The sequence below is a fragment of the Amblyraja radiata genome, chromosome 29 (genome assembly GCF_010909765.2).
Source record: "Amblyraja radiata isolate CabotCenter1 chromosome 29, sAmbRad1.1.pri, whole genome shotgun sequence".
In the NCBI taxonomy this organism is placed as follows: Eukaryota; Metazoa; Chordata; class Chondrichthyes; order Rajiformes; family Rajidae; genus Amblyraja; species Amblyraja radiata.
This window is the reverse complement of record NC_045984.1, coordinates 22,521,761-22,545,697: the sequence shown is the minus strand read 5'-3', so window position 1 is coordinate 22,545,697 and position 23,937 is coordinate 22,521,761. Positions and strand designations below refer to the sequence as shown.

General features: G+C 42.3%; 1 protein-coding gene across 1 annotated transcript in view; it reads left to right on the top strand.

The window, feature by feature from the left end:
* The window catches only part of LOC116989732 (unconventional myosin-Vb-like), a 74,768-nt gene that overhangs the window by 5,218 nt on the left and 45,613 nt on the right, over nt 1-23,937 (top strand). The window contains exons 5-17 of the mRNA XM_033047327.1: nt 2,081-2,162; nt 3,037-3,144; nt 6,215-6,327; nt 7,542-7,807; nt 7,901-7,982; nt 12,066-12,206; nt 14,567-14,692; nt 15,608-15,691; nt 17,830-17,964; nt 18,626-18,723; nt 20,642-20,728; nt 22,793-22,901; nt 23,604-23,815. Coding sequence (XP_032903218.1) covers nt 2,081-2,162; nt 3,037-3,144; nt 6,215-6,327; nt 7,542-7,807; nt 7,901-7,982; nt 12,066-12,206; nt 14,567-14,692; nt 15,608-15,691; nt 17,830-17,964; nt 18,626-18,723; nt 20,642-20,728; nt 22,793-22,901; nt 23,604-23,815 — 1,643 coding nt within the window. The remainder of the gene's footprint in view (nt 1-2,080; nt 2,163-3,036; nt 3,145-6,214; nt 6,328-7,541; nt 7,808-7,900; nt 7,983-12,065; nt 12,207-14,566; nt 14,693-15,607; nt 15,692-17,829; nt 17,965-18,625; nt 18,724-20,641; nt 20,729-22,792; nt 22,902-23,603; nt 23,816-23,937) is intronic.

Here is a 23,937-nt window from a genome sequence, read left to right as displayed (position 1 = left end):
GACCAAGATGCCCCATCTCAGCTTGTCCTAGTTTGGCCCATATCTCACTAGATCTGTCCTATCCATATATACCTGGCTGCAATATTTCCTCTGGCAGCTCGTTCAATATGCTCAATCCTCTGGAAAAATGTTGCCCTCTGATTCCTGTTAAATCTTTATCTGCTTGGCTTAAACCTTAACCCTCTAGTTCTTGATTTCCCCCTTCAGTTTCTCCTATACCTGGGGGGAAAAAAGACTCCATGAATTTGCCCTATCTATTCCCTCATGATTTTATGCACCTCTATAGGATCATCCCTTAGCCTCTTGCACTCTAAGAAATAGTCCTAGCCTGTCCAACCCCTTCTTGTACCTCAGTCCCTCGAGTCCTGGCAACATCTTCGTAAATCTTCCTTGCACCATTTCCAGCTTAATGGCGTTTGACATTTTTGCGTAGTATTCATCTTGCCTTGTGCTTAAACATTTTTGTCAACTGTCCAAAACTTTTTTTGGCTTCTGATTTGTCAACCAACTGTGTAGAATGAATAATTTCCCAGTTTACCTTTTTTTTTGTTTTTGTTTTTTGGAATAGCTTTTATTAGACTTCTGCAGTCTCTCCATGTAGTTAATTGTTTCTCTCTAATATCATGCTGGGAAATATCTGCTACTGGAACTCCATGAACTTAATCCTAAAGCTTATGTTTGTTTACACTGATTTGTAAAGATGTAATTTTACTTTTTCAGAATGGAAACAGGCCCTCTGGCCTAACTTGTCCACACAGACCAATATGCCATATCCAAGCTAGTTCCATGTTTGGCCCATATCCCTCTAAACTTTGTATATCCATGAAGTCGTACTGCATGGAAACAGGCCCTTCAACCCATCTAGTCCATGCCAACCAAGATGCTCCATATTAACATTCCCATTTGGCCCATATCCCCCTAAGCCTTTCCTATCCACATACCTGTCCAAGTGTTTAAATGTTATTATGCCTGCATGAGGTACTACCTCTGGCAGCTCATTCCATATATCCACCACCTGAGTGAAAAATGTGACCCCCTCTGATTCCTATTAAATCTTTCCCCTCTCACCTTAACCATATGAACTTTTGGTTTTCATTCTCTTACACTGGGTAAAAGACTCTGTTCATTCACCGTATCAATTCCCCTCTTGATCTTGTACATCTCTATCAGTTCACCCCTCAGCCTCCTGTGCCCCAAGCAACAAGCACTGGAGCCCTGACAATTACCATGCAAATCTTCTCTGCACTCTTTCCAGGTTAATGTTTTGTATTTATTGCCTTTATTTAACAAATCCAAATATCCCTATTGCCTCACCAACTCGATTATCTTCAAACTCTTGTACACAAGCATCTAAAATCTGTCTGCTCCTGTGCCCCTCTCCACTCACCAACAGTTGTTGTAATTTCTCTCCACTCACCACACGTTGCTGTAATTTCTTGCCTCCATTAGAAATATAGGAAATAGGTGCAGAGTAGGCCATTCAGCCCTTTGAGCCAGCACCGCCATTCAATATGATTATGGCTGATCATCCAGAATCAGTACCCCGATCCTGCCTTCTCCCCATATACTTTGCTTCCGTTTGCCCCAAGAGCTATATCTAACTCTCTCTTGAAAACATCCAGTGAATTGGCCTCCACAGCCTTCTGTGGCAGAGAATTCCACAGATTCACAACTCTCTGGGTGAAAAGGCTTTTCCTCATCTCCATCCTAAATGGCCTACCACTTATTCTTAAACTGATCCCTGATTCTGTACTCTCCAAACATCGGGAACATTTTTCCTACATCTAACCTGTCCAATCCCTTATGAATTTTTTAGGTTTCTATAAGATTCCTGCACTTGGCCCAGGGTTCATAAGTGATGGGGGCCAATTTAGGCCATTCGGCCCATCAACACTACTCTCCATTCAATCATGGCTGATCTCCCTCTCGCTCTTAACCCCATTCTCATGCCTTCTCCCCATAACCCCTGACACCTGGACTAATCAAGTTATGGGCACTCTCCGTGTGCTTAATGAGCCTTGAACCTTCACTGCTCCAAGAGTAACAGGATTCAATGATGTTTTAATTTTTCATTTCTCAGGCGGCAGAGGAGAGGAATTATCACATTTTCTACCAACTCTGTGCTTCATCTCACCGGACTGAGTTTTCTGAATTGGATCTTGGTTAGTATTGATGGCGCACAAGCAAGCGTGTAAATTGATTTTGGGTGTATTAAGTGGTCGTCTGCTATATTGATTGTAATTCTGCTGTTTCCCAGTGTGAAGAAGGGACCTGACCCAAAATATTGTCTGTCCATTTGCTCCACAGATACTGCCTGGCCCGCTGAGTTCCTCCAGCACTTTGTGTTTTACTTGATTACAATCCTTGTGCCTATGTATGTTTAAAGGCAAATTTCAATAGCTGATGTGTGTAGGAAAAAACTGCAGATGCTGGTTTAAACCGAAGATGGATGCAAAAAGCTGGAGTAACTCACCAGGTCAGACAGCATCTCTGGAGAAAAGGAATAGGTGATGATTTGGGTTGAGACCCTTCTTGAATGGATTTACTATCTAATTGCTGCCTAACCTCTGTGAAGATGATACAAAACGAAATCATAAGAATTGCAGCAATAAAGAACGTCAAAGATTTGACTGGACAGTGCATTGAAGATTGATCCCACTCACATTGACCATGCATAGAGTGATACAGTGTGGAAACGGGCCCTTTGGCCTAACTTGTCCACACTGGCCAACATGTCCCAGCTGCATTAGTCCCACCTGCTTGCACTTGGTCCATACCACTCCAAACCTGTCCTATCCATGCACCTATTTAACTGTTTCATAAGCATTGGGATGGTCCCAGTCTCAACTACCTCATCTGGCAGCTTGTTCCATGCATCCACCACCCTTTGTGTGGAAAAAGTTACCCTTCAAATTCCTATTAAATCTTTTCCCCTTCACCTTGAACCTATGTCCTCGGGTCTTTGATTCCCCAACTCCGGGCAAAAGACTCTATGCATCTACCCGATCTATTCCTCTCATGATTTTGTATTTTCAGGTAGTGCTGAGAAATACTTCTACGTTAATCAAGGAGGTGACATTCCGGTTAATGGAGCTGATGACACTGCAGACTTTGAGAGAACTCTGACTGCCTTCACTACCTTGGGTGTGTATGATCTAACGCCTCTAAAGAATGAGAATATGCAGAGTGTCAATATAGTTCTCATTGGCTGGTTACAATGCAAATTTGCAATGTTTTTATTTTGCATGAAAACTGTCTTGTTCTGTGTGATGTTTCATCTGAAAGTTGTGAGTTAATGATCTCTTCCAGAGATTTTAGTACAAACCTCAGGGCAGACACAATGTAATTGGGGTGCTGTAAGGGATCACAACTTGAGTCCCATGCACCCGCAGAAGGGATCTCACGGCAGTATTTTAAATAAGAGTGAGTTGTTTGTTTTATATTAATATTTTTAAGTCAAACTTAAAAAAAAAATTTAAATTTGTTTTGCAACTGGTGGTGAATCTGTGGAATTCATTACCACAATAGCCGTGGAAGCCAAGTCAATGGATATTTTTAAGGCGGAGATTGACTGATTCTAAGGGTGTCGGGGGTTATGAAGAGTAGTCAGGAGAATAGGATTGTGGGGGGATGATAGATCAGCCATGATTGAATGTTGCAGTGGACTTGATGGACCGAATGGCCTAATTCTGCTCCTTATGAACAGTTTCCAAGTGAACAGTTGTCAAAAGTCCATGGGTGGATCCTTCATTTTGACTGTGTGTGAGTTTTAATTGATGGATCAAAAAATATGCAGCATGGAAACCAACCCTTTGGCACACAGAGTCCATGCTAACCATCAATCGCCTGTTCACATTAGTTCTACTTTATTCCACGTCCACTTCCTGCATACCAGGGGCAATTCAGAGGCCAATTAACTCTTCTTTGGGTGTGTGGGGGAGGGAGAAACCAGCCCACCTAGAGGAAGCCCACATGGTCACGGGAAACGTGCAAACTCCACAAAGACAGCACCGGAGGTCAGGATTGAACCAGCATCTCTTGTGCTGTGCTGCTGAAGGTGTTCTGGAGGTGCAAGTCCAACAGGATGCTGAGAGCTGCCCAGACATAACCATTGGCTCCATTGAGAGCACAAGGCATGATCTAGGTGCAGTGGATAACTGGCCCATCATCTGGTCATTATTGCCCTGCTTATCTGTTCTTTCCCAACGTTCATTTAATGCCATGGCAACTAGCATACTCTTCAACATGTGCACTATTGGCTCTTAAACTAACTGGAATGTTCTGAAATGTGAAAAAGGCAAATCATTTGTTGTCTATCGTGCATGTTCAACTCCATCAGATTTTTTAATAAGATTGGATTATTTTACAGTTCAGAATTTGTGTATATACAAATTCAGTATGAAAATAATGATGAAATTGGATACATCCAATATGATATGCATTTTGTAAAACAGTGGTTTGATATCCCTTCAATACAAGGCTACAGTCAGGATGCATTTCAGGAAAAATGAGACTAAGGTTGCTAGGTACACAAAATTGCTGGAGGAACTCAGCGGGTGCAGCAGCATCTATGGAGCGAAGGAAATAGGCGACGTTTCGGGCCGAAACCCTTCTCCTAAGGTTGCTGATAGTTTAGGGATAGTCGGGAGATATAGTTCTCATTTGCTGTTTACAATGCAAATTTGCATTGCTTTTATTTTGCATGAAAACTGTCTTGTTCTGTGTGATGTTCCATCAGAAAATTTGTGAGAATTATCTCTTCCAGAGATTTTAGTACAAACCTCAGGGCATACACAATGTAATTGTGGTCTTGGTGAGACCACACCTGGAGTATTGCGTACAGTTTTGGTCTCCAAATCTGAGGAAGGACATTATTGCCATAGAGGGAGTGCAGAGAAGGTTCACCAGACTGATTCCTGGGATGTCAGGACTTTCATATGAAGAAAGACTGGATAGACTCGGCTTGTACTCGCTAGAATTTAGGGGGGGATCTTATAGAAACTCTCAAAATTCTTAAGGGGTTGGACTGGCTAGATGCAGGAAGATTGTTCCCGATGTTGGGGAAGTCCAGGTCACAGCTTAAGGATAGAGGGGAAATCCTTTAGGACCGAGATGAGAAAAACATTTTTCACACAGTGGTGAATCTCTGGAACGCTCTGCCACAGAAGGTAGTTAAGGCCAGTTCATTGTCTATATTTAAGAGGGAGTTAGATGTGGCCCTTGTGGCTAAAGGGATCAGGGGGTATGGAGAGAAGGCAGGTACGGGATACTGAGTTGGATGATCAGCCATGATCATATTGAATGGCGGTGCAGGCTCGAAGGGCCGAATGGCCTATTCCTGCACCTATTTTCTATGTTTCTATAATATTGCTGCACTTTTGACAGATGCTGAATTAATTTAGTATGATTTCTATTTTTCCCTGTAAATAACCAAGTTGAAGCGAAGCTGCATGTTACTGTAAGTGTGCTTGTGTTCTTATTTATGCTGCTCAACAGTATAAATGGACTTTTCCTCTTCAGTTATCTCAACTTTACAGAAATGTTTTGTCGTTTATCCATGATGATTGTGTTGATACCGGCTTTGGATGAGTTGGAATGGCCTGGCAGGTGATAATGTTTTGTCACCATTGTAGTATGATGTATATGACATATAGTAATAGCAAGGAACTGCAGATGCTGGTTGCAGCTGCAGATGACTGAAGAAGAGACCAACCTGAAACATCACCTATCCATGTTTTCCGGAGATGCTGCCTGACCCACTGAGTTACTCCAGCACTTTGTCTTTCTTTTGTACAACAAATAGGATGTTTTTGTGGGTGTGAGGCATTAATTCTAAGCCTGCTTTGAATGCTCCCAGTTGCTGTGTTAATCAAAAGGCTTTATGATCTCCATCTCCAAACATCTAAAGGTTCCATTACAAAATAGTTTGCATGTATTTCGTTGGCCACTTGCTAATGTAACAAATTTAAGGTTGTCCTAATAATTGCGATTATACTACTTGGAACTTTGAATTACTACACTCTATTTTCAAGTTTCCATTTTGTGAATTTATTCTACTCTTTTGAAGATTGATGCTGAATTATAACTGGCTGACTATTATATTAATGCTAACTGGAGCTAATTTTTCAGTTGATATTTTTTCTTTATGTTAATGTTTGTATATTAAAATGGTGAGCGCTGCGGGAATAACATGTTTATTTGTGCACTTTTTCAGGTTTCTCTGAATTTTTTCAAATGGAAATGTTTCGAATTATAGCTTCCATCCTTCATCTGGGAAATATAAACTTTAAATCAAATGATCGTGATGGTGAACGCACCTATGTTAATGTGAGTTTACACTTGCTGTTCCATTGTGAAATGAAGGCAATTAAGTTTGTCTTCAAATTCTTATTGTTTGAACAGTCACAACATTTCTAACAGGTTTTATCGAAATGTTTCCTTTGATTTTTTGTGTCTTTGTGTAGCCTATAACGTTTGCTCCATATCACGCAAGTCCTAAACTTCATTTTGAAAAAACTAATTGTGAAGCAATTTGTGTATTAAGTTGAAAAATAATCTTTAATGCTAGTCTCTTTTGATTTTTTGTTGTTGTAATAACTGTTACAACATTAAAAGAATAATTTGGATCAGTGTAGAACAAAGATGCTGGTATACCTATCAATTAGGAATTATTCTACATTGGGGACAAGCTTAGATGGGGCATCTTGTGAAGCATGGATGAATTGGGTTGAAGGGCCTATTTTCATACTGTAGGACTCTACATATATCAATTTTTTCCATTAATATACCTAACTTGGGGACACTTTAACGTTATATAATAACTAAACTCTAGTCTAACAAAGTTTTAACTATCACTTGTGTTATGCATTAGCTAAACACAATTAATAAACATACATATCGCGTTGGCGGTGCTGGTATGACATTATGGCATATTTCATTGCAAAGCTGCTTCTGATCTAAAATCCTTGCAAAGTGATCAAATCCGCCCTTTATAGTTTCATGGCAATCCTATTTACTGTTGTTTCAATTCCAAATTGTGGGTGTAGGTCAACTTGATATGTGCTGTCCCTTCACATTTGTTTCTAAGACCAATCATTTCATCAATCTTGGTTGCAACTAATACTAACAGCTGGTTCTTGGTCTCCATTTTGATGAGCTTGAGTAGAAACAAGGAACTGCAAATGCTGGTTTACCGAAAAAAACACTCAATGTGCTAGAGTAAGTCAGGCAGCATCTCTGGAGAACGTGAGCAGGTGATGACACATAGGTGGTGCCTTCTATGGAAATAGCAATGTTCAAGAGATGGTAAAGTAACTGGTTGTTGTATATTGCAGAATTGATAACGGATGTCAGAGGTTATGGGGAGAAGGCAGGAGAATGGGGTTAGGACGGAGAGATAGATCAGCCATGATTGAATGGCGGAGTAGATGATGGGCTGAATGGCCTAATTCTGCTCCTATCACTTATAAACATATAAAGCTTACATTTGTCCTCTTGTTTACATGGAAATGCTGAACACTTTTTATTTTAAATGCCTGCAGTCCAATGATGAGCATCTCCATCGGTTCTGTGAGTTACTGGGACTGGAGCAAAACCAGTTGGCATTTTGGCTTTGCCACCGCAAGCTTGTAACACTGAATGAGACGTACATCAAATCCATGACCATGAGGCAGGCCAGCTGCTCCAGAGATGCTCTTGCCAAGCACATTTACGGGCAACTTTTCAACTGGATTGTGAATCAAATTAACAAAGCTCTGAGGTCCTCCTCGAAGTTACATGCCTTCATCGGTCTGCTGGATATCTACGGGTAAGACTGCCAAATCATGTCCTTTGGACCAATATCAAATTAAAAAAAACCCCAACTTGTTTGTAGTTGAAATTCTTCATTAATTCCTCTTAGGTTTGAAACCTTTGAACGGAACAGTTTTGAGCAATTTTGCATTAATTATGCAAATGAAAAACTACAGCAGCAATTTAACTTGGTAAGATTTCAACGAGCTGAGCTCTTTAAAATGTAATTCTTCAAACTTACTTTTCGTATAACTCATTTATTTGTTCACATTTTTTTTTGTTTTGACCTTTGGTGCTGGGAATAGTGGTTGTTGCCCATGGGCACTACAGTGTTTTTAGCACCTGGTTTTGTTCGGGTGTGACGTGCACGCATCTTAAATGGGAATTTAGAATTCAACACCGCACTATAGGAAGGACATGGTCTTGCTGAACATAGTTCAGAGGAGCTTTGCCAGGATGTTGCCTGTATTGGAGGACTTTAATTGTGGGGAGAGTTTAGATAATAATAATAATAATACATTTTATTTATGGGCGCCTTTCAAGAGTCTCAAGGACACCTTACAAAAATTGAGCATGTATAGGAAAAACATGTAAGGGGAATGAAATAAATAGTAGAGACATGACTAGTACACAAAGTAAAGACAGAATTCAATACAAAACACAGCATGAGGCAGTTAATGCACAGATGAAAAGGGACGGGGACGTGGGGCTAAGGATAGGCAGAGATGAAGAGATGGGTCTTGAGGCGGGACTGGAAGATGGGGAGGGACACAGAATTGCGGATCAGTTGGGGGAGGGAGTTCCAGAGCCTGGGAGCTGCCCTGGAGAAGGCTCTGTCCCCAAAACTGCGGAGGTTGGACTTGTGGATGGAGAGGAGACCGGCTGATGTGGATCTGAGGGACCGTGAGGGTTGGTAGGGGGAGAGGAGGTCAATGAGATATGTGGGGGCCAGATGGTGGAGGGCTTTGTAGGTGAGGACCAGGATTTTGTAGGTGATCCGGTGGGAGATGGGAAGCCAGTGAAGTTTTTTGAGGACTGGAGTGATGTGATGCCAGGATTTGGTGTGGGTGATGAGTCGGGCGGCTGCGTTCTGGACCAGTTGGAGTCGGTTGATGTAGGTGGAGCTGATGCCAAGGAGAAGTGAGTTGCAATAGTCCAGTCGGGAGGAGATGAAGGCATGGATGAGTCTTTCAGCAGCAGGCGGAGTGAGAGAGGGTCTGAGTTTGGCGATGTTGCGGAGATGAAAGAAGGAGGTTTTAATGACATGGCGGATGTGAGGCTCAAGGGAGAGGGTGGAATCAAAGATCACGCCAAGGTTGCGGGCCTGGGGAGATGGGGAGACAGTGGTGCCGTCGATGGTGAGAGTGGGGTTATTGATTTTGCTGAGTGTGGCTTTGGAGCCTATGAGGAGGAATTCTGTCTTATCGCTGTTGAGTTTGAGGAAATTATGTTGCATCCAGGTTTTTATAGCTGACAAACAGGAGTTGATATGGGAGAGGGGGGGGTTGTGGGGGGATTTGGTGCCAAGGTAAATCTGGGTGTCATCAGCGTAACAGTGGAAGTCCAGATTGAAGTGGCGGAGTATCTGACCAAGGGGGAGGATGTAGATGATGAAGAGGAGGGGGCCGAGTACGGAGCCTTGGGGAACGCCTTGAGTGACTGCGGCTGTAGCAGAGGTGTGGTTGTGGAGAGAGATGAAGTGGGATCTGTTGGAAAGGTAGGAACGGAGCCAGCTGAGTGCAGAGCCTTCAATGCCGAGGTCCTTGAGTCTGGTGAGCAGGATGTTATGGTTCACTGTATCGAAGGCTGCGCTCGGGTCGAGGAGGATGAGGATGTTGAGGGAACCAGTGTCAGCAGAGGTGAGGAGGTCGTTGAGGACTTTGAGGAGAGCAGTTTCTGTGCTATGGAGGGGGCGAAAGCCAGATTGGAGGGGTTCAAGTAGGTTATACGCAAGGAGGTGGGAATGAAGTTGCGACGCAACGATACGCTCCAGGGTTTTTGAAAGGAAGGGGAGGTTTGAGATTGGGCGGTAGTTAATGAGAGAGGAGGGATCAAGACCAGGTTTCTTTAGGATTGGTGTAACGGCAGCAGTTTTGAAAGCGGAGGGGACAATTCCTTGGGACAATGAGGAGTTGAAGAGATTAGTGAGGTAGGGGCAGAGTACGGGGAGGCAGGACTTCAACAGGGGAGTGGGGAGAGGGTCGAGGGAGCAGGTGGTGGGTTTGGAAGAGCTGATGAGTTTGGAGATTTCAATAGGGGTGACCAGGTCAAACTGGGAGAGGAAGCAGTGTGGAGGAGGGGTAAGGAGGTCAGTGGAGATGTTGAAAGGAGGGGCCGTGGTAGGTGGTGGAGTAGATGCTGGGGAGTCGGGTACAGGGGATAAAGATTGATAGATGGTGCTGATTTTATCAGCGAAAAAGTGGAGGAATGAGTTGCAGAGATCCGGAGTAGAGGTAGGGAGAGTGTTGGCTCGAGGCTTGAGGAGGTTGCCCACTGTGGAGAAGAGGGTTCTGTGGTTTAGGCAGGGATCGGTGAATATGGAGGAGAGGTAGGCAGATTTTGCAGCAATGAGGGCATCTTTGTAGTCAGTGAGGTGGAGTTTGTAAGCTTCAAGGTGGGCTGTGAGAGATGATTTCTTTATTAGTCGTTCGAGTTGGCGACCAGTCTGTTTCAGTTTACGAAGTGCAGGTGTGTACCAGGGTGAGGATGTGTTGAAAGTTACGGTTCTTGTTTTGAGGGGGGCCAGAGTGTTGAGGGAGGTAGACAAGGTGGAGTTGAGATGGTTTGTGAGATCATCAGGTGAGATGGGGGTTGAGTCCAGTGGGAGAGTGGTGGAGAGTGGTGAGAGATAGGCCGGGCTTATCTTCCCCTGAGGAAAGGAAGCTGAGGGGTAACTTTGAGGAGGCATAGATAGGATGTTTGAACATGCCCTTATCCCATAGAAAGGGTATCCAAAACAAGAGGGCATTAGTTCAAGGTGAGAGATTAGTGAATTACTTTGTTAAAATTGGGATCAAAGATGTTTATGCTTGGTTATTTTTGTTTTAAAGATGAGATGGGCTTGCTTCAGTGAAGTAACTAGTTTGTGAGCATCCTATACAAGATCATTCTTTTGAAGACCACTAGGTGGCCGGTGTGAAATATAGAAAGCCTTGTAGTTTGTGGATTCCTCAAACTCAATAAACAAGAATCTTTGCCCCATTGTCTATGCCAGGAATCTTTAACTGGAGTTATTTGCTACCTGTTCTGAGCTCTTTTCACAAAAAAATCTTTTCAAATAATCAGCTTTCATACTTTATTATCCACTGCTCTCATTGCTTCACTTTACTGTTGTAATATTTTTTTTCTAATGTCCGGTTTATTCGGCTCAATCACTCTACACGCACAAAATTGTGATTTTCTTAGATCCATTTACCTTTTTATTAAGAGATTGAAATTGTAGAGTTTGGGAATTGTAACTTTTGCAGCTGACTAGTGTTAGACCTCGCTGAGTCAGTTGTAAAGCCTTTGGCCCACCACTTCCATTCAGACTACTTGGCCAAGGTGTAAACTGTTTAGGTGGTGGAGGGAAACTTGGGATGGAAATGGTGTCCAATGTAAAGAAAGTTACAAAGTGTTAGGCTGGTTAGCCCGTCATCTTTTTATTAAAATTGGCTAAAGCAAACAAGATAAATAGACTAGCAGATAAGATGCGTGATAGTCTGAAGAAGGGTCTCGACCCGAAACGTCACCCATTCCTTCTCTCCAGAAATGGTGCCTGTTCTGCTGTTACTCCAGCATTTTGTGTCTATCTCCATGGCACACATCCCAGTAAAAAGCATTCCAATGAGGAGGGGGTTGGGGGGGAAGAGAGGAAATAAACCAACTGTGACTAATCAAGGCCATTAAAGAGGGTGTAAAGTTAAATTAAATGTGTAAGGTGGCGTATGTTAGTGAGAGATGTGAAGACTCAATCTAAGAGACGTGAAGGAGAACAAAAATCAAACTAGTAAAAAACTGACAAATGTGAAAACCCACTCTAATTCTTGACATGGCACAATTGTTTTGAAGAAAGATTGGACAATAGGATGCTAATGTGCTTGCTTATAAATGGAATTTTATTTAAAACGTAAGTTTTGTTTTGGGTGGTTTTGTTGGACATGTGGGTGCTGGGAGGATGATTTCTCTTCAGGGAGAGTTTGATGCAGGGGTCATGGCCTGAGTAAGGGGACACTCATTTTGTTTCTCTGCTAAATTTGGTTGGTCTAATTGTGGCAACCCACTTTATTTTCTAGCATGTGTTCAAGCTAGAACAGGAAGAATACTTGACTGAAGGATTATCATGGACACTAATTGATTACCACGACAATCAACCTTGCATTGATGTTATTGAAGCAAAGCTTGGCATCTTGGATCTACTAGATGAAGAATGTAAGGTAAGAACTAACACTTTGTTGGTGACAGACCAATTAAAGTCGATGAACCAACCATACAAGTGTACATAGTTTGGGGGAAAGCAAAATGCTGTCAGTGGTCTGTTCAGAGACGAGAACGATAGGTTGGACCAAACAAACTTGAATCAACGAGTGTGAAATAGTAATATTATGGGTATTTATTTTCTCAAAGTATTCATAACTGTAGAGATGTGCTTTCTATTGCCCCCCCCCCCCCCCCCTCCCTACAATCAGTCTGAAGCTTCCTAACTAAGTCACCTATCCATGTTCTCCAGTGTTGCCGTCTGACCTGGGTTTCTCTAGCACTTTGTGTATTTTTGTGGAAACCAGCACTTGATGCTCCTTTCTATTTTTCTAGAATGTTGATTGCTATCGAGGAGATCTTCAGAAATAATCTCCTTTGTCATCCACTGATGGGACTATATTTGTGTAACTACATTATGTACACATGCATGCAAATATTCCCTTTTTGGGGTTGGAGAAAAAAAGGTCCTGTATTCATTTGGGGTATTTGCTCTGCCCTTGTTTGCAATCTGACCTGGAGTTGCTCGATTCCAGAGAGCGTTGTGACTTAACAATCTCAGGGTAGTTTAATCTTGTTGAATCTCTGGCATGGGTGATTATGTGTGTGATACAATTAGAATATTAAATAACATTTGTAGTTTCCTTTTGTGGCACTGAATTTCTAAACATTCTGAACCAGAAGTCTGAGATGGAAGTGGTAATTATGCGCAGTGCAATCTGCAATTCATACAATTGGACCAGGTAATTGGAATAAAACTGGCAGCAAGTTGAAGTAACAATGTATTTCTTGATAGAAAATAAAAAAATCAGCTACAGACACTGGCAATCTGAAATAAAACCAGAAAATGCTGGAAACTAGAAGTGCTCAGCATAACACAGTGGCGCAGTGGGTAGCACAGTGGTTGAGTTGCTGCCTTAAGGGCCTGTCCCCCCTTGGGCGTCATTTGTGCTTCATGCAGATGGTGTGCGAAGATTTTGTATATCCAAAATTCCTGGGGCGCCGCATGTCACTGCCTACGTCGCCACGCACCATGCGCGCGTAATGTGCACATAGAAACATAGAAATTAGGTGCAGGAGTAGGTCATTCGGCCCTTCGAGCCTGCACCGCCCTTCAATATGATCATGGCTGATCATCCAACTCAGTATCCCATGTGCGCATCACATGCGCGGCACAATGCGTGCGTCGTGACGCGTAAATGATGTTGCGTAAATTACGCGCAAATGACGCGCAAGTGGGACGGGCCCTTTTACAATGCTAGAGACCTGGGTTTGATCCTGACTACGGGGACTTGTCTGTATGGAGTTTGTACATTCTTCCTGTGACTGTCGGTTTTCTCCAGGTGCTCTAGTTTCTTCCCACATTCCAAAGACATGTAGGTTCATTGACCTCTGTATATTGTGTATGGGGTGATCGCTGGTTGGCACGATCTCAGTGGGCTGAAGGCTCTGTTTCCTCACTGTATCTCTAGAGTAAACAGCCAAAGACTGGGGGTGGGGGAGAATAAACCTTTAATATTTAGGATACAAGTTCTTATGCCAGAACTTTCTGATGGCGTATCTTAAACCTAACGTTTTGCTGGGGATGTGTAGTGGTATTGTGGTGTTTAAGATGCTTTTAGATTGGCGTATGGATATGGAGGGATGTGGATCATGTGGAGGCAGATGAGTTTAGTTTAACTTGGCATCATGTTCAGCCGATTGTGGGTCACATGACTTGTTCCTGTACTGTTCCACACAGAGGATGGTGGATGTATGGAACAAGCTGCCAGAGGAGGTAGTTGAGGCTGGGACTATCCCATCGTTTAAGAAACAGTTGGACAGGTACATGGATAGGATGGGTTTGGAGGGTTATGGACCAAGCGCAGGCAAGTGGGACTAGGGTAGCTGCGACATTGTTGGCCGGTGTGGGGTCAAGTTGGGCTGAAGGGCCTGTTGCCACACTGTATTAATCTATGACTCTATTCTCAAATGAGGAGAAACTGGACATGATCAGCCAACATCTGTGGAAAAAGAAACCAATGTTTCGGATCCAAAATTCTTTGTCAGAGCTTTCTGTTATAGGGCTTTAAACGGAAAGCATGAACACCCTGCAGCATTAAACATGTTTCCTCCCTTGCCAAGTTTGAATAAAAGATCTGACCCAAAACATTAATTCTGTTCCTCTTTCTGCAGATGCTGCCCGATCTGCTGAGTGTTTCCAGCATGTTCTGTTTTGTTACTTATTGATAAAGCGACACAGTTTGACCCCTTGAGTTACAGGTAGCTCCACTGCAAATAATGACTAGTCTAACATGGTTTCTCTTTTGTTTAATTGAAGATGCCTAAAGGAACAGATGAGAAATGGGCACAAAAACTCTATCACCAGCATCAGCACACAAGTTACTACTTTCAGAAACCCAGGATGTCGAATTCTGCTTTCATTATTCATCATTTTGCAGACGATGTATGTATTGTTTTGATTTTAATTTCTAGATCTGAACTTGATTAGTTGTGACGAGAATTTAAATGAATGCAATCATGACAAATAAGGAGATTTTAATTTCTCCAGGGATTCCGGGAAAATTTTAATTTTAAGACAATTGAACTGCTTTGACATGAAGCGTAGGAGGCCGAGGGGTGATCTTTTAGCAGTGTATCAAATCATGAGGGGGTATAGATAGGGTATTTTACCCAAGGTAGGAGAATCGAGAACCAGAAGGCATAAGTTTAAGGTGAGAAGGGAAGCTGGGGGGGGGGGGGCAATTTTTATTCATACAGAGGGTAGTGGGTATATGGAATGAGCTGCCAGAGGAAGTAATTGAGGCAAGTACAATAACATATAATGGACACTTGAACAGGTAAATGGACTGAAAAGGTTTAGAGGAAAATGTGCCAAAAGTGAGACTATCTTAAATGGAGCATATTGGTCAGCATGAGCAAGTTGGGCTGAAGGGCCTGTTTCAATACTATAGACTGATTCCATTTTTTGTAATGAACTTATGATGCTTAACATTACAAATTAAAAGGTGATATTTCCGATCTATTCTAGGGTACAGCATATCATAAGTTATTTTAGCGTCAAGTTCAGATTTGGATACTGCTTGGAATGCATTGTTTTGAGTTTTGAGGAGTTGTTATTTTTGAAAATTCTTCATGTTGCCACTCAAAGTAGAAGGTGCTGTCAGGTGTTTATTTTATCCATCTTCAGTTTGACAAAGTGTGACAGCAAGATACCTTTTGACTGACAAAGCCCCCTTTAACTTTCAATCATGAAAATAACAGCTTTTTTTTTAAATTTGGGAACCATTCAAATTTGAAATAATTGATTAGCAGATTAATCTTGTCGTTGTCTCCCTCTAAAATGTTGTGTTGGTTTTAGGTATTGTATCAGTGTGAAGGATTTGTAGAGAAAAATAGAGACACAGTTTACGAAGAACCGATGAACATTTTGAAAGCAAGCAAGGTAAGCTCTCTTGTTTAACAAACTGGTTTAAGTACTTAGACCAAAAATGCTGGGGAAACTCAGCGGGTGAGGCAGCATCTATGGAGAGGAGTAGGCTATTTGACCCTTCGATCCAGCATCGCTATTCAATGTGATTATGGCTGATCATCCAAAATCAATAACCTGTTCCTGTAGCCTCCGAATTAAAGGACGTTCTTTTAGGAAGGAGATGAGGAGGAATTTCTTTAGTCCGAGGGTGGTGAATCTGTGGAATTCTTCGCCACAAAAGGCTGTGGTGGCCGTCTGTGGATATATTTAAGGCAGAGATAGATAGATTCCTGATTAGTACAGGTGTCGGAGCTTATTGGGAGAAGGCAGGAGAATAAGGTTAGGAGAGATCAGCCATGATTGAATGGCGGAGTAGACTTGATGGGCCAAATGGCCTAATTCTACTCCTATCTCATGATCTTATGGTCTATTAAGATTTCTTGTGGCTTAATAAAAAATCTTCCATGTTTTATTAACAAATAAATCTCTGCTGTATAACTCTCTAATTTGTAAATGCTGTTTGTGATATTCCTAACCTGATTCTTCAAATATAAAATATTTCCAAAATAAACTTGTGAATGAGGTGGATAAATCAGTAGATTTGGATGAAATTATTCAAGCCTGAAACTTTTTCTTTCCTCCCCACACCAATCCCAATGAAATTGTATTGAAGGTAATTTGTCTTTTTTTCCGATTTGCATGGCCAATTTTCTCATTTCACCTTGACAGTTACTAACTGGATCTAGTTACAAGCAGCGACTGAATCCAAACTACAATTGCTTGTAATTTTGGTTGCATTGTAAATGGAATGTAATTCATTCTTTCACTGTCAAAGCTTCAGGTTCTGTGAAGGATGAGCAATTTCCTTTTAGCATCTGTAGTTTGGATCATTTCGTCTCAGTTAATTACTAGGTGGATGGGATGTCTTGAATAACTGCAATGGGGGGGGGGGGAAATTACTCGTGGTTTTAAGATGGAATTGGTTAAATGTTCTTATTGTGGTTACGCTTTGTGAGACTCAGTCATTGGGTCAGTGTGGAAACTGTCCCTTCGGCCCAAATTGCCAGTGTACCTGATGTTGATCCCATTGGGAGTTTGTCCAGAGATGAGAATATTTAGGTTGCTCTGCATGCTATCAAGGCAGGTTTTTAACGCATTCGCTCAAACACAAGGTGTGACAAGCTGTGACTGGTGACATCTTGCCCTGCACACTGAGCGGCTTATTCTTTCACCATAACAATCTGAATGCACTTTAACTTTTCTGCATGGAAGAATGTGTTGAATTTGGATTTAATTGGGAAATAATTTGTTGCATTTGTGTTGTCCTGTCTACGTATGACCTCCGATGGCTTTAGAGAAATGAGATACAAATGGAGACTCAAGGAACTCCAGTTTCTGGAACCTCCAGTCTGGGGAAGGGTCCCGATTCAAAGCATTGCTTGTCCATTCCATCTGCGGATGCTGCCTGACCTACTGTCATGGGACAATGTGCACATTCTATGCAGGCAACATTAGTAAAGCCTTATTAATCTTGAAGATAGACACCAAGCTGGAGTAACTCAGCGGGCCAGGCAGCATTTCTGGAGAGAAGGAATGGGTGACGTTTCGGGTCAAGACCTTTCTTAATCTTGAGTTGAGTGGAAATGAGACTCTAACAATATCATGGTGGCGAGCGGAAGTAATTCCTGCCACAGCTCTGAGATCGGAGAATATGCGACTTTGGATGAATCTTTGCTGTTGCACAGATGGAAAATAGATGTACAGCGGTGCAGCTGAATATGCTGCTGCCTCGCAGTGCCAGAGACCAGGTTTCGATTCTAACCTTGGGTACAGTCTAACCTTGGAGTTTGCACATTCTCTCTGTGACCGTGTGTGTTTCTTTCGGATGCTCTGGTTTCCTCCCATATCCTAAAAGTAATTTGGCCTCTAAGTTGTCCCTAGTGCGTAGGGTGTGGATGATAAAGTGGGATAACATGGAGCTAGTGAGAATGGCTGATCGATGGTCAACATGGGCTTAGTGGGCCGCAGGGCCTGTTTCCATGCTGTAAACTATGCAATCTGTTATGAAATAATATCTGAGCGCCTGATTTTCTTCATCTTATGACTTGAAGTCAGTGCTGGTTGTGGAGCTGTTCCACAAGGACACTGTTCCTGTCGGTGGTGGTCGGGTCTCCAATATCACTTTAAGGTCTTTAAGGAAAACGTTACCTGCAACAAGTGACCACAAGAAGACCGTGAGCTATCAGGTAACTTTACTTATTCTATGACTTGCAAACTAATGATTTTGTGTTAGAACTGCTCCTTCACTACTACTGTAAAAAAAGTTATTGTATTTTTTCCTTAACAAAAATCACCTGAAATTGGGTTCAGATTTATTATTGTCACATGTGCTGAGGTATGGTGAAAAGCTTTGTTTTGCATGCTGTGGAAACGGATTACCTGTGTTGCACATCTATTTGCACAAGCCAACTTGAGTGCAATAAGTAGAACGAAGGAAAACATAGAGTGCAGAGTGTAGTTCTCAGCAGTGTAGTGCACCAGTTCTATAGACAAAGCCCATTGTCTGCAATAGTGGAGAATCGGTCTCTACGGTAGGTTCAAAAGCCTGATAATGGTGCAGAAGAAGCTGTTTGAGTCTGGTAGTGTGTGCTTTACAGCTTCTGTACCTTATGCTGACTATTCTGCCTGCCTGTTCTGTCAACTCCTGGATCTCTTAGTTTGCTCAATAGCTCTGTTGTTCTTGGGACGTTTGACAGGCGACAATTGAACAAGGATCCTTGTAGGTGAAGCACTTTAGCACTGTTTCTTGCACAGTAAAAACTGTTAAATTAAGAGTAAGTCTGTCATGTTTAGTACCAATTTTTGATTTAAATTTTTTGTCATCAACAATGCTGCATCTTTCTGCAGTTTAGAGCATCACTCCAACAACTAATGGACACTTTGAATTCTACAACTCCTCATTATGTTCGCTGTTTGAAGCCGAATGATACAAAGCAGCCCTTTTTGTAAGTAAAATTGTTTCTGCTGCTTTAATGCCACTAAATATAATTGTTCTGTAATATTTTATAAAATGGTGCATGATAACTATTAGAAAGCTGAGTAAAATATTCAATTCCTTAGTTTAAAACAAAATTTAGACAAATTCTATTTTTTAAAGTTTTGAATGTCAGGAGACGTGCATGGAGAAATATTTCAAAATCCTTTCATCTCCTTTTCACTTCTATCCTTTTTCATTTATTCCACCCAACTGCCAATTAAACCCCTCTCGTCTCTATCCACCTATCACTTGCCAGGCTGTGCTGCTCCCATCCCTTTTCCAGCTTTTTCCTCTCACTCCTATCAGTCGGAAGAATAGTCCCGGCCTGAAACGTTGCCTGTCCATTCCTATCACAGATACTGCCTGTCCTGTTGAATTCCTCCAACACTGTTTTGCTCAGAAGTTCAGCATCTGCAGTTCCATGTTTCTCCAAGTGATATGTTTCATCTTTGTCTTTCAAATCATTATAGATCCATTAATTTTGAGTAAATGCTTGACTCTATATTTGTACAAATAATGGCAAATGTGAATTGGTTTTTAAATGTTGGTGGCTTCTGTGACGTCCAAGAACCTTCGCAAGATCTCTTTGAATACTCAAACATAAGAAACCTTCTCTCAGTGAACTCCAACTATTTGAGTATTCAAGTTGTCTCTCACCCCACTCTGCATTAAAGGACATTTAAAGGACATTTACACAATCCACACCTCCACTTGATCAGCCCAATGTAGCCACACAGTATAAGTAAAGAAATGTGGAGTGGTCTTGTTAGGTTGGATCAAGCATGATCCACCCCATGCTATGTAAATACAAAATGGCACGGATCACGGCTGCATTTACATAGCATCTTGAAGATTTTTGGTACACTGAGGCAGCAGTATCTACTTAACAAAAGTGCAAGTATTGGGAACATTCGGGCAACATCTGTCATGAGAAGCCAGGTTAATATTTTGGGTTTTTGAGTGAAGCATGGAAATGGGCCCTTCAGCCCACCATTGACCACCGATCATCCATTACATTAGTTCTATGTTATCCCACTTTTGCATCCACTCTCTACACTCTGGGGACAATTTACAGAAGGCCTGTTCCTGTGGTGTTCAATGTTCTAGTGGTAGGTGTGACCATCAGAGGATGTGAAGACTTGCCTAAGCACCAGAGATGACCTGTGGACATGGTGATCTCAAGTGGTTGTTGAGGTTACAATGGTAACAGATGAGTTGGGAGCAGATCCTGTAGTACGTTTCAAATGAAGGATGACGGAATATTAGGACCTGAACTATTTTATTCTCCCTCCATGAAGAGCGAGCAGAGGAGCAAAATCAACTGAATAACTGTCCCAGAGAACGGCACTGTCAAATCAAAGCTAGTTTGGTTTAGAGATAGTGCGGAAACAGGCCCTTCAGCCCACCGAGTCCATACCGACCATCGGTCCCCCGCTCACTAACACTATCCTGCGCCCACTAGGGACAATTTTACACTTGTACCAAGCCAATTAACCTACAAACTGTCTTTGGAGTGTGGGAGGAAACCGAAGATCTCGGAGTAAACCCCATGCGGTCATGGGGAGAAGGTACAAACTCCATAGTCGGGATCGAACCCGGGTCTCCTGCGCTGCAAGCGCTGTATGGTAGCAACTCTACCGCCGCGCTACCGTGCTGCCCTGTTTGCAAGGTTCCATTGTAAGCAGATAAGGAACTTCTGCCACTGTCTCCATGGTGGGAGACAAATGAGTATGTCATGTTCCAAATTGAGTCTTGAGGTTTGAAAATGGCTGCAAAATAAAACTTTAAAAGCTGTACAACAAATGCCTTTCGCATTTTAATGATGCCCAAATCCTGGTCTCTATGTGTAATTAATGGCTATTCATCTCTGTTGCAAAATGCTCCAGGTTTAATCCGAGGAGAATGGTGCAACAATTGAGGGCCTGTGGTGTCCTTGAGACAGTTCGCCTCAGTGCCGCTGGATACCCCTCAAGGTCTGTATTCTCCTCCAAGGTTAGAGTGTCTGACCTTTCAAAATGCTCTGGAAAGTTGTTTCAAATATTTGATTCACTGAGTGCATGAACGCTTTTATTTCCTCTGTTTTATCATGTACCCTCAAGCATGTACCCTGCAACCTGTCTCGGATAGCAATATCTCATTGTCCTTTGACTCCATAACAGCATTTTAAAGACACATGGTCGGGTAAATATATAGGATAAGTACAGAGGGATATGGGCCAATGCGGCAACTGAGACTAGTTTAGATGGGGCATCTTGGTCGGCATGGACAGGTTGGGCTGAAGGGCCTATTTCCCTGCCATAAGGACTCTGATTTGCATCTTGAAACATTTATTTCTACAAAAGAATAGTAAAACCACATGTAATTTCTAATAGGGTGGTACACACAATTGCTGGGGAAACTCAGCGGGTGCAGCAGCATCTATGGAGCGAAGGAAATAGGCGACGTTTCGGGCCGAAACCCTTCTTCAAGTTCTAATAGTTAATTTACATCTGTTAGAGAAACCATACAGAATATGCTGTCTAAGTAATGAGGCCCTTGCACGTACTATGGTAGAGATGGTTTGAAAATAGAAATCTAAAAGTTGTTCCCATTAATCAAAATAAATTGAACAAAGTGAAATTGTTGCCTGCATGGAAATTACAAACCATAATTGTCAGAGTTCTGTCCACTTATTTGTTTTAGTAAAGTAACTTGGTTTAGTTTAGGGCTAGTTTACAGATATAACATGGAGACTGGCTCTTTGGGTCACAGAGTCGACACTGATCTTTGATAGCCCCATCACACTAGTTCTGTTGGGATGGGAGATTTCAACCTTCACATGGTCTTCCTTGTTTCGACAAATGCAATCAACCCGGTGTGCACAATCAAAAAAGATCAAATAGAACAAGTTTTCCTACAGCTTTAGAAGACTAGTTCTGTTATCCCACCTTTTCATTCACTGCCCACGCTCTTGAGGCAATTTAGAGGCCAATTAACCAAAATACCCACAGGCCTTTGGGATTTGGGAGTACGTGCAAACTCTACACAGATAGCACCCAAGGTCAGGATGGAACCCGGTCTCTGCTGTGACACTAGCTCTGCCATGGCAAGAATTTACTGCACAGCCTTCTATTTAACTTTATAAATTGCAAGTTGACAAATGATAGATTGGCTTCCTCTGCACAATATGGATCCAGTGCTGTAACCTCCTCTGTCTAATTGTGAATGTTCTTTATAAGTAGGTATTTCTAATACTGCATATACAGATGTGGCAGAGCTATTTCTTGGTGCTGAGGACATGTTTCTACACGAATAACTTCAGTTGGAGGCGGAGAGAAGACTAAATCCAATAAAAATGTTAGAACAGAATGTTATCTTGCAAACAAATGTTGGTGAGGCTGCACTTGGGGTAGAACGTTTAGTTTGTCGCCCTGCGAGAGGAATGTTGCCACCAAGCAGGAAATAGCAGAGAAGATTCATGAGGATGTTGCCAGGACTTGAGGGCCTGAGCTATAGGGAGAGGTTGGGCAAGCTAGGACTTTATTTCTTGGAGCACACGAAGCTGAAGGGTGATATTGTACAGCTGCATAACATCACGAGGGGCATAGTTCGACTAAATACACGTCTTTCTCCCAGGGGAGTGCTTCAAGAATTTGATGGCATGGGTTTAAGGTGAGAGGGCTATGATTTAATAGGATCCCGAAGGACTTTTATTTTCAGAGGGTGATGGGAGTATGGAATGAATTGCCAGAGGAAGTAGTAGTTCAAGATGGGTACAACAAGGGCACTTAAAAGACCTTTGAACAAGTACATGGATAGGAAAGATTTGAAGGGAGTTGTGTCAAGGTAGGGCAAATAAGATGAGCTTAGATGGTTGGCATAGACGAGCTTGACTGAAAGGCCTGTTTCTGTGCTGAATGGAAGTAGGAGGTGATATTGGGTCATGTGGTGGTTTACTTGCAGGAACCGTTCCACTAAATTCCTTTGCAGCTGAGCTACTGTGCTGTTCCTATGAGGTTCGCTAATGCTGCATTTTATTTATTTGTATTTTTCACCAGATGGACCTACACAGACTTTTTTAATCGCTACAGAGTTTTGACAAGAAAAAGTGACGTGCATGATGACAAGATACAGACCTGTAAGAATGTGCTAGGAAATCTAATCAAGGTAATCGAATAAATAACGTTCTGTCACGTGGCAGGTTACAAAATGGACGACTGACTAGGTAGTTTGGAACTTGGGCTGCATTTGGGTGGTCTCATAGAAATTGTAAGTTGGGCCTGTGCTCTTCAGTACTGGGGTAAATCAAGCTGCCTCCCCTGAGGCAGTACAAACTAAAGGCCACTGAACTTAAACTGAGTCAAATCGCGAGCCTGCTGCCTTTCATAGGGTGACCTAGTCTCATCTGTCCATAGTATGGTTAGACCAATCCCTTATATTTTATTGTACACCCATTCATACATTCCTTGGGGGGGGGGGGGGGGGGGGGGCGCAACATCACAAAAGCACTAATGCTTTTTAGTTCCTGGGGGCTCTGGTTTCAATAATAATTGCTTCTTTCTTCTACACTCCAATGAGTTCAGATGCAACCAGTTCAATGTTTAGGTAATCCACAAAGTGAATCACCTTAAAACTGCAAGTATGTAATGTTGCACTGCAACCTAATTACAGGTCCCAATAATATCCCAATAAACATGTGGACCACTTCTCTCTTGTATGTAGAGAGGCAAGGGTACTGTTATTATTTATTGATACCATTTGTGTTGGAGTTGAGTGTGCAAAAATAAACGGAAATGGGAAACTTTGTGACGTTATCCAAACACAAAATGTTCTGATAATGGCTTCTCAAGAGAACTTTGTCATCTGCAGGATGTAAATAAGTACCAATTTGGAAAGAGTAAGATCTTCTTTGGTGCCGGACAAGTGGCCTACCTGGAGAGGCTACGAGTAAGCCAGTTGCGAGCTGCCTGCATAACGGTGCAGAAGATCATGAGAGGCTGGTTTCAAAGAAAAAGATATCTGCAGACGTACAAAGCCATTATAGTCATGCAGAAGTACACAAGGCGGTTTCTCGCTAAACAGTGAGTGTGATTCTGTGTTAACCCGTGGTAATGTTTATTGTGCAGGACAAGAAATCTTCCATTCCAATAAAGCTGGAGTAACTCAGTGGGACAGGCAGCTTCTCCGGAGAGAAGGAATGGGT